This window comes from Plectropomus leopardus, chromosome 12 (assembly GCF_026936395.1).
Source record: "Plectropomus leopardus strain MGB_pleo_1.0 chromosome 12, ASM2693639v1, whole genome shotgun sequence".
Lineage (NCBI taxonomy): Eukaryota > Metazoa > Chordata > Actinopteri > Perciformes > Serranidae > Plectropomus > Plectropomus leopardus.
This window is the reverse complement of record NC_142187.1, coordinates 30883792-30895000: the sequence shown is the minus strand read 5'-3', so window position 1 is coordinate 30895000 and position 11209 is coordinate 30883792. Positions and strand designations below refer to the sequence as shown.

Here is an 11209-nt window from a genome sequence, read left to right as displayed (position 1 = left end):
GCCTGATCCAGCACGACGTCAGTGTCAGGCGCATTCCTGATTTTTGTATTGAAACAACGCTGCTTTAAACACCTGTATTTTAGGACTGCACAATTAATCAAATACTTATTGCGATTTTGTCTCATTAAGATTAAATGAACATGATCGTCTGGAATATCGACATTCACAATGAGTGCTCTGCTCATTAAATCAAATCAAGCCCCAACCCCAAGCTGTGAAAAAAACATCCGTGAATGTTGCACCTGCAGTCAGGCAAAACCAAAATCTTCACACATTGTTTGGAAATATTTCAGATTTAGAAAAACAAATTATATGCAAAGCGTGCATGACCACAAAGAATCACAACTAACCTTTTAAACCACCAAAAAACCTGAAAATAACAAACAAGTGTGATTGCAAAATTGATCAAAATATTCTTGATCGTCATTTAGGTCAGAATTGTGCAGCTCTTCTGTAATCTGCACAAAACACACGTTTTTTTAAATACATTTGTTTGTTACTTGTATTGTTTCACCTTTTAAACATTACAGAGTAATGTTTAACCCTTTAATACCTGAGGACATTGGCTTGACTTAAAAAAAAAAACATAGGCAGAGGGCGACGAGTAACTTAACAAGAAACAGCCCAAAAAATAGCAAGAAAATTGTAAAAAGTTAAGAAAATTACCTGAAAAAGGCAATTTGGGGGTAAAAAGACAAAAAAAACAAAAAGAAAATTACTTCAAAGTGCTGAAAAATGTATTTTTTGGTAACATCATTTTAAAAATATAATTCTGAGAATTGTAAATACAGTTTTCTGGATATTTTCTGTATTTTTTAAATAATATCTAATAATCCTTGCCAAACTAATTTACGGATCATTTCTTTGTCACTTTTTACTGTTTTTTTGCAGTTTGCGAGACATTTCTTGCCCTGTTGCTCATTACTTTTTCACCTGTGTCTTTTAAAGAAATCAAACCAATGTCCTGTGATTTCAGATGTTTCGATGCTAAAAACGACATCTGAACGCAACACGAGAACCGATGCCGATGCAGGTGTTAAAGGGTTAACACCTGAAACCGCATTTTCAGTCCTCTGAGGTGGGTGTGGCACGGATCACCTGCGCTGAGCTCTCCGCCACAAAAACCAAACTTTGCAAAAACAATAAAACACAGCAAATGGTGTTTATTGTCAAAGTGTAGGAGTAGGACAATGTTATATGTGCATAAATCATTATCGTGTACTGTAATTGTGCAACAAACTAAGCTACAGTATATACAGACATCTATCATTAACTGTTGATAGCTGGATGACAGTTATACTGTATAACAGTAAATCTAGTTGGCCGGTTGCTTGGGCAGGACAGCCTTTAAAGGGCGATCCGTCAAACGCCCAAGACTTTGGTATCATCTGCATCGTCGAATGCAAAATGGTGACTCTTACTCTTACAGTGTAATATCAATCAATACAACTAAACACATCCATTAAAAACATCCACATGAATATACTCAATGCAACAAATGTTATGCAGAAAAATCTCCCCCTCCCTCCCCCAAAACACGTCGCTCTGTTTCTCTCTTTTATCTCCATAAAATCCAGTAAAGGTTAAACAAACATTTAAATGTTACATATCCCATAAAAGTAAAAGAGAATAATGTTATGAGGACCCCCAGTCTAGATAGCAACGATGCTCTGTGAAAAATATACGTATAGTAGAGTGAACTAAACATTTACATGATTTTACAGGTGGAAAGAAAACATCGTTTTGACATAACTCTTTAGAATAATAATACAGCCCCACAGTCTTCTGAACATGCTCTGATCGCTGTTACTCACTCCGATCATCGTCCGTGTGATGTCAGGCCCGCAGCCCGTCACAGGGTCGTGGTTGTGTCAGTGTGTTTACATGGTTTTTTTTAAGTGACTGTCGTGGATGTGTGTGTGTGCGTCAGTGTGTGTTTTGGTGCGTCTGCAGGCTCAACAGTCCCCCGAGTTATGCGAGTGTGGCCCGGTCTCCATTTTCCAGTCTCTCTGGTCGGTGGCCTCTGCCTGGCCGTGCTGGGAGGCGGCGGGGGACAGGGACATCTGTCTGCGGGGGTTGCCGCTGTGCATGGTGTTCCAGTGGCGCTTCAGATCGGACGCTTTGATGAAGGCTTTGTCGCAGGAGCCACAGTTGAATGGCCGCTCGCCCCGGTGCTGCCGTTCGTGGTCTTTCAGGTGAGACTTGTGCTTGAAGGCCTTTTCGCACATTTGGCACGCAAAGGGCCTCTCGTTGCTGTGCACCCGCTCGTGCCGCTTCAGGTCGGGGCCCCTGATGAAGGCTTTGCCGCACACGACGCAGCGGTGAGGCTTGAAGCCGGAGTGGATCTTCAGGTGCTCCTTGAGGTGGGCGGCGGTGGTGAAGGCTTTGGGGCAGTGCTCGCAGCCGTAGGGGCGGTTGGCGGTGAGAAGCCGCTCCTTTTTGGCGTTGTGGTCCATGGGCTTCGTACCCGTGCTCTGGCAGGAGCCGTGGTCGCGGTGGCCGTACAGGAGGTACTCCAGCTTCATGTCGCTGGAGGACGAGGAGCCCCAGCCGTGGCTGTGAGGATCTTTGCTCATGTTGGTGTTGTAGTTGTGCGGCTGCGACACGTGAGAGCCCCCGGGGCCCATACCGTCCATCCCCTGATCGTAGAAGCTGTTCTTCCTCACCTCCTCCATCGCCAGCTCCTTCAGGATGGCGTCCTGAGCTCGCATCCCGTGGTCGCCGGGCGCCTGGTTCTCCCTGGTCTTCATGTTCGTCAGCTCGCGTTTCTGCGTGCACAGGTTATCCAGGAAGTTGATGCCCAAAATCTGACCGGACGACATCATCATGTTGATGTCCTTCTTCCTGACGGCGAGGCGGGCTGTGTACATGTAATTGAGCACCTCTTCGAAGATGTCCGAGCGGATGAAGTCCAACTCCACGATGGAGTTGTCCTCGTCGCTCTGCTTCTTGAAGAGCTTTTTGAAATAGTTGCTGCAGGCGGCCAAGACACAGCGGTGAGCCCTGAACTCTATGTTTTCCACCACCACCACCACATCACAGTGCTCACCTTCCATCCTCTGCTGGTTGAGCATCTTCAGAAAGGTGGCTTTGTGGTCATAGTCGATATATCTCAGTAAATCAGACATGTTGCAGGTCAAAGTGGAACAACCTGCGGGAGGAAAACAGTCAAAGTTAAATATTTTGCTTTGCACAATAAATCGGGCATGAAAATAACCTGCACAGCTGAGGGGTGGAGCTGTGCCTGCATGCTGCTCGGGATAATACACACACTCAAACACACACCGAAACATTCAGTTTTAAGAGTAACACGCAAACTGTAACACATTTGTTTACAAACGGGCGCCAAAAATGCACAGAGTAAACAAAAGTAGCTCAATCAATCGTGCAGAAATCCTCAGCAGAAAAAAACACCATAGGCCCGACAGCAATAAAAGCCGCAGCAGCGCTGCTAAAATTACACAAACGTGAACAGAAACAAACAGACGCACTTTCCTGAACTTCGTTAACGCGTTTTAGCCGCTGAGTTCGCGTGACAGTCGCGTCGCGTGCAGAAAGGATAACCTTAGCAGGAATATTTCACATTTCACTGCGCCCAGCCATTTTGGTCAGCAAGCCTCCATTGGCATGTTTCTGGTGTCTTTAAAGCAGTTCGCAAACAGGCGGAGGAGCGCGGCGGCGAACAGGCGAACAAACGGCGACGGAAAATCGCCGTGTGCTTTCCCGCGCCGTCCGAAGCGACAAAGAGAGAATAAAAAATGTTAATACCCGAAGCCCTGAACGCGATCCCTGTGTTGTCACGCAAGGCAGTCGACGACGATCCAGAGCTGTCGTTTTTCCTCTTCCTCCTCTTGTTGTGACTGTTGGGCTTCACAGGAAGCGGCGCGTCGTTCTGCCGCCACCTACCGCCCCGGAGCGGGAACTCCACCGAGATCCTCTATTACCGCGAAGAGCGCTCACTCCGCACAGGTTTCTGTCCGAGACGATGACTTTTTTTTTTTTTTTCTCTCAATGTTTGGACAAAAAATAATACACATTTTAAAAAAAAAGTATTTGATATTGTTTCTCTATAAAAATACATTTTAACAAAGTAATAAATAGATAAAGTTCACTTTGGTTGATGAGACACTATAATGTGCACAAATAATGCACAATAACAGGATATTATGCACAGTGTCACGCATGTAATCATTTGGATTTAACTATTAGAATCAGGTTTATTTCAAAGTTTTTATACACAAGGAACATGGTGTTTTGGTGCATAACAATAAACATTGTTATTTTTGGGGGCATTAATATTGGTATTATTATTATTACAGGATTTGAGGACACTGTACTGTACACTCTGACCCCCCAACACACACACACAAGCTCTATTTTGAAGATTTTATTTTTAAAAAATACACTTAGGATCTTATTTATCCTTATAAGAGTTTTTTTAATACTTGCATTGCATAGAAACAACACACTTGCAGTTGCTATTATAACAATTTAGAGAATTTTGAGGTATCCCACTTGTAGGCCTACTTTAGTACTTCTATTTTAATACTTACACTTATCTACATCTGAGATAAATATTGTACTTGTTACTACACAACATTGATTTGTCACATACACACTTATAACAATTTGCAATACCATACAATTTTTTAAAGCATATTTTACCATGTACATTTTATATAGCCTATATTTGATAACTTATGCACATACTTGGCCAATACAGTTACATCAGATTCTGTACCAAAAAACGATAACTCTCGCATTGCTTAAATTAATAACGTTGATACATAATGGGCTCTCCATAATTTCAATTATTCATGTCCAAACTAGAGTAAAGTGCCTCCCCCATTTTACACCACCCTGTCCTCTATTATAAATGACATAAAGTCCTTTAAACAGAAAAAAAACTGTCATAGAGATACTGTATGTCTGAAAATCTAAAAAAAGATCACCTCCTTTTAGTGTTTATGTCACCCAGCAACAGAGACAGAGTGGGACATCTTACCTTTAGTGTCTCTCCGGCTCACGCGCACGTACACAGCGGGGCGGAGCTTTAAAGCCTGCGTGCGTTCAACATAATTACCTCTAGCTGTAAAAATCCTCTCTTAATTACCCCGAGGGCTTCTTTAAACACAACAATTAAGTGTTTCGAGCATTTGGTGTAATGAATAATAGATTGGCAAACTGTTTACAAATTCAAACCCACTCCAATTAATATATTTAATTATTTTTAAAGCAAATGTTTAAGCTTAAAGAATGTATTAATGAGTTGTCCATCCGGTTATTTTAATGCCTGAGGATATGAAATCTGATTTGGCACTCATTATTATTATTACTCATTACTTCTGTATCGACGTTAGTAGATTTTTGGTGGATTTCTCCTTTAAATCCTTCAATAATGATTGAGCACGTGATTTAAAAAATAAATAAATCACAAGAAATCATTTAAACTCATAATTGAGACTGAAGGCAATTTTAAGATTATGATTCAGTCTATTAAAGGGCTCATTGGTACACGCCATCATTTGGTAGATTATTGTGATATGAACTATGGAAGTGCAGAACTGCAAATATAACAAGATGTTTTTCAGGTTTTTACAGGATATTTTCATGTTATCACAAGAAACTTTTCTTGTAATGTAGAACATTTCACATTATCAAAAGAAGGTTTTTGTTATAACATTAAAAATTTTGTGTAATGAAGTGAAAAACATCTTGTCAGATTGAGAAACGTTTCGTGTTGTTACCTAATACTGATTTTTTTTCCTGGCTTGGCACATCTGTGCTTTTATAATGAACCAATGGGACGGTGGCTTATTTACATGATTTTCACAAATTTTCATGGAAAAAAATTAAAAAACTTTTCCATGACTTTTCAAGGACCCATTTTTTTAAATAAAAAAAAACAAAAACGTTGACAGACTCAAATGTAATTGCAGTAAGCTCGCATACATGAAGGGAGAAAATGAGGAACTGAATGTCACACATTAATTCATATTAAAGCTGCTTTACGTCGACAGCTATGGAAAATACATTTACTGTTATGTTTTGTGGAAGGTTATCTATGAAAGATTACAGCACCAGTTTAATTACAACAAAGTTCCAGGACATTTCCAAAACTTTCAATAATAAAATAACAATTCCATAACTTAACCAAGCCTGGAATAAGTAATTGTGATATTCCAAGACTTTTCCAGGGTTTCCATGATTGCTGTAGCCCTGGCAATGGACAACTTATGAAGTAAAGGCTGAAAATTCCAGAATTTTTTTTAAAATAATTAAAAAAAATAAATAAAATGACCAGAAAAAATGTGCTTAAAACCGTTTCTGAAACATCATTTTAAATATGTAATTATGATTTTTTTCTAGATTTTTTTCTCCAAGTTTTTAAAGCAAAATAATTCTACAAATCTACAAATGTTTGTTATTTGTGTGACTTTTCTGGGATTTCCACAGCTCTCCATTTAATGATCACAAGTGAGAATAGTAAAATCAGCAAAGCCCTTATCCGAATTAGCTCTCTGTCGACAAAATGTTTCGACGTGCCAGTGTCAAAATCCATCAGCAGTAAATCATTGGGTCCAACGGTGACACGAGTTTCAGTTCTGTGGTCGACATTTTATTATTCGAGAAGAAAACAGCAAATTAAAAACAAATGCATTTGCCACTTTTATTTCACCATTTTTTGAGGAAAACATGGCTGTACACGAACAATACTCGGCTATTCAGATACACGTGAACAGATGAGGGAGGCATACAGTTGACATGTTCAGGGTGGGTGGAGGGCGAAGTGGGGGGGCGGTTGACAGATCTCTCTTGGCTTTGCATCTAATTTGGGCAGAGCTCGGCAGTCTGAGCCCTTTGCCTCACAGTCACACAAACCTGGGACTTGTGCTGCAGCCGATCATCTACCCGGGAGAACATTCAAAGCCTGCGCAGGCACATAAAAATCGATTTCTGTGCACAGAAATCTGGATTCCTTGGCGTTTGCAAAAAAAAAAAAAAAAAAAGACCTTCTTGGGTGAAGTTAATCGATGATAAAATACTGAAATGATCATAAAATGCAATTCAAGTAGACAAAAAAAATCAAAAGTGAAAGATAATTTGCTATTCTTCTAGGAAAGCTCGGATATGTACAGAGCCGGGCCGCAGTGATTTCTGTAGTGGCATACCTGACGGGAAATCATCGTTGGAGTGAGTGAGGCGATGCTTGCTGGCAAATGAGGTTGGCACTTCTACAGCAAGGTTAAATAGTGTACGCTCCCTAACATATACAGCCTACAGCGATTTTTAAGTGTCTGGAGTGATGGCTTTATTTCATAAATAAAACGTTGCTACAATAATTATTCTCAATAATCATAAAAATGCATCAAAGTCATAAGGCAGTGAAAGCAAACGGTCTGCTTGCTGCACACAGGGATTCGGCGTGCAGGTGGATCGAGAACCATTATTTTAAAATCTCAGTTATAATCTTGCCATTTGTTTGATAATGCAACGTTGCGTCCTTCTCATGCAAGATGCATTTATTTATATTGCAGGTGATGGTTTGCGACTAGCTGCAGCATTTGGAGAGTAGGAGCCTTTCTAGTCTTCTGAGAGTCCTCGGAGTAATATGTGGAGATCTGGATGTTGGATTCTGGGAGGTTGAACAGAAAACAGCCCTCAGTGTTACTCCTGCAAGAACAGAGGAAACAGCGGTGAGTAAATCCTCCAAATTTAATCCCACAGGAGCCTTCAGCGCCACATCGCACCTCGCCAAAGAGTGAAAATGAGCCTGATAGAAGGTTATGGCGCTTTTACCACCGTGAATAAACGCACCCAGGGACTACAAATCTATAAAAATGCACACACAACACAGATACACACAGGCCTCTTGGGTACTTTCTAACAAAATAGGAATGCAAACTATTTTAGTGTTGAGTGTGAGTAAGGAGTCAGAAAAGGCTGGTGTCACAGCTGACAAACGCCATCTTTATTTGCGTGGTTTGTTTTTTAATTTCAGCCACTAAAAACATTTCCTGTACACCATACTTTATTCACCAAATACACTATTTTGCAAAATAGAGAAGATATGAGGAGACTGTTTAAGAACGAGGCACTCTGGATTTCTAAAGGTTGTACTTTAAAGGGACAGTTGACCTCAGACTCTAAAGTACATGAAGTATTTTTGGAGATATCGGCCGTAGAGATGTCTGTCTTCACTCCAATGTAACGGAAGATGGCACTCAGCTTGTGGTGCTCAAAGTGCCAAAATAAATGAAAAACAATCAAGAGGTGCAGAAATTTCTTCGTATGAAGTGCCAAAAAATAATCTGGATGGACGGCTGTGAGACGAAAATAAATGTTATTTAAATTACATTACATTTAAATCTATTATATTTAATAAAAAATAACATTATAAATCTTATATACATTTTAAAAACACTGTTCTTTAATCTGCACAACAGTGCTTCTATTAATTTGCAGAGATGATCTTTTTAGGAGCATAAACTTATTCAAAAGGTTTTAATCGTTTCGTTCTGTAAAAACAGCACGTATAATATCAGATTTTATTTCTTTAAAAAAAAAGTTGTCTTGCATATTTTTTTTTTTTTTAAAAAAATCATCCTTCATCGGTGCCCCACAGGCTCGTTACAAAATAGCTCCCTTAAACCGAAATACTGATATTTAACCTTTTAACCCATAAGTGAGTATTTGTAAAAGATATTACATGGTATATATCGATCATTTAGATCAGCAAGAGTAATGATATTTTGTAAATAGTATTTTTCAGACGGGGATGTTTTTCTGTGGTAACTATGGTGATTTAATATAAACATGACTGGTCAGCTAACTGGAAACCACCACCTGATGAGGAAATACGACCCCAAACCTTTGGTGAATAAAGCGTGCTGCGCAGGAGACGTATTTTAATTTGACAGACTCACACTGGTCTGCACCTCCGTGTGTGTGTGTGTGTGTGTGTGTGTGTGTGTGTGTGTGTGTGTGTGTGTTCTCAAACTAAGACATTGTTTAATTTGAATTCTTGAAAACGCTCCAAACTTTTCTGACACTGTTTATCCCAAACACTGTGTGCATCTGAGAGACCAGAGCGAAAACATTTAGCATCACGTTAGAAGTGCAACTCAGAAACACAGCGGCTCTGACACACAGATATTAGACAGCACACACACACACGCGCGCGCACGCACACACACAGGACTGAGGGCAAGGCCGCGGAAACAAAGCCAAGCATTCCCATCTGGTGAGTCACGCAAGTACACACATGCACGCTCGTCATCCCAAACCCTGCGCCTTGGGATCCGTTAAAAATAGTGAAGCTTCAGAGCCAAAAGGTGAATGAAAATAAACCGGACAATTCCAGTTTTCCAGATTCAAAATGTTTGGCAGAAAAAAGGTGGCTTAAAGAGGTTACGACGACATGCTGCGGTGCAACTGAATGAGACGTTTCCCTCGATGCAGCTTCACACCTGAAATAATCCTCGCGACTCTGCCGGCGGACAAGTTGGAACACAAATGGCTGCATTTGTGAAGTTTGCAAAAACGCCGCCACGAGGACTGCTGACCTATTTATTTCCCCCCACGCACAAAAGAAGAGTGCATCTGAAAGGAGCAGTATGTCACACACTGTGTCCCGGAGACACAGTTTTAACATGTCAGGGCCTCACGCGTGAATATTTCTCCCTACAGTAATTACTGTCATTGATTGTTTTTAATGTATTAATGAGTAAACGATGTTAATGCTGTTGGATAACAGTGAATTTATTTTATGAACCTTTAATCAGCAGAATACTGTTGACATTACTGATTAATCTGGTGAATATGTTTAGTATAAAACTTTTTATGCAAAACAAACCTCAACTCATAATATTTGTATAACTGGTCGATTAAACAGCTATCCTGTTGAATGATAGGATTTTTTGTAGTTGAAATCTCAGCGAATTGACTTATTTCTCTCAAAAACGGGGGAAGAAGGAAATGAAAAAGAAGAAATTACCCACAAATTCAGAAGAAATTACTGAAAATTACAAGAAAATCAACTGAAAATTAGTAAAAATAAACAAATAAATATACTAAACCAAGAAAATGGCCTGGAAAAATGCTTAAAAATTGTAACAATTTTGTAACATAATTTTAAATATGTATTTATAATTATTATAAATACAGTTTTTCCCTTGACATTTTTCCCTTTTTATTTCTTTAATTTTTTTTTCTAAATCTACTTTTTTTTTTTTGCAATTTGTGGAACTTCTATTACCAAGTTACTCATTCACTCATTTCCCCTTGTGTTTTTTTTTTAAAGAGTCACACTAATTTGCAAAGGTTTAAATACCTATGAAGCCATCTGAAAGCAGCAAAAGTAAAGTGATGTTGCTCCAGGTTTCAGAGGGTTAAGATCAGATTTCTGTCGATACGGGTTTGTTTGCAGACTGACTGAGACGCAGAAGCCGGTTCAGCCGGTATTTAATCACTCATCCCTGCCGGTGCCCTTTGTGAAGCTACACAATGTAGACAAAACTATGCATACTCCAGGATTTCACTGAATATTGCACGACATGCAGGTACAAACTTGTTTTTCGGTACTTTGTGACTGAATTTTAGAAGAAGTCGTCACCAGTTTTCCACATTTTCTTATTCAAGATGCATTTTTGACTTTCTTCTGTGTTACATGTTCTGCACACACGGCAGCTCTCTACTAAAAAAAGCGGTTTAGTTTCTCTCCAGCAGGGGGGAGTGTTGCAGGCTAATGACAGGAGGTTGCATGAGACTGTCAGCAGCATTACTGTAAAGGTTTTTAAGCCTAGTCATTACGAGTTGAGACTGTAATATCCGGTCTGTGTGCACACACACGCATCAGCCGACCTTTTCCCTGCAGCGGGAGTGGAGCTGGAATGACAGCAGCATGATGCATTAGCTGTAAGTGCTACAGAAGCAGGGCCGTCTGTACCAGTGAGAAGATGGGAAAAGCAGCATGCCCGAGAATGGGGACCCAGTCCGACCACAATCAAAACCAGACTGACACGGACAGAGCCGGGACCAGGACTGGGACCTTTGTTGTCTTACCTGGGTCAGTCCTCCCCCTCCTCTGGCGTGATCTCTGTCTCTTTATGTACCACTACTTTGGTCACTGACATGTCAGGATGCTGTTCTTTAGCCTCCTTTATGGCCTGAGCCAGAGCCTTTATACGGGGGGTGCAGTGCCAGGAGG

General features: G+C 40.3%; 2 protein-coding genes across 16 annotated transcripts in view; both read right to left on the bottom strand.

The window, feature by feature from the left end:
- Nucleotides 1-1148: 1148 nt before the first annotated feature.
- On the bottom strand, nt 1149-3896 carry LOC121951447 (zinc finger and BTB domain-containing protein 14-like). The gene is made up of 2 exons (XM_042497774.2): nt 3769-3896; nt 1149-3151 (listed from the first exon to the last, which is right to left on the bottom strand). The coding sequence occupies exon 2, from the start codon at nt 3126-3128 to the stop codon at nt 1956-1958; it is 1173 nt and encodes a 390-aa protein (XP_042353708.1). The 5' UTR covers nt 3129-3151; nt 3769-3896; the 3' UTR covers nt 1149-1955.
- A 2701-nt stretch (nt 3897-6597) lies between these two features.
- LOC121951239 (band 4.1-like protein 3) overlaps nt 6598-11209 on the bottom strand; it is a 72995-nt gene continuing 68383 nt past the window's right edge. For 14 of the 15 annotated variants that reach the window (XM_088085809.1, XM_088085805.1, XM_042497504.2 and 11 more), the window contains 2 exons: nt 11065-11180; nt 6598-7674 (listed from right to left, as the gene is read on the bottom strand). In XM_088085809.1, the coding sequence (XP_087941935.1) occupies nt 11070-11180 (111 nt within the window). In that variant the 3' untranslated portion in view covers nt 6598-7674; nt 11065-11069. The remainder of the gene's footprint in view (nt 7675-11064; nt 11181-11209) is intronic. The other variant, XM_088085808.1, reaches the window with a different exon arrangement.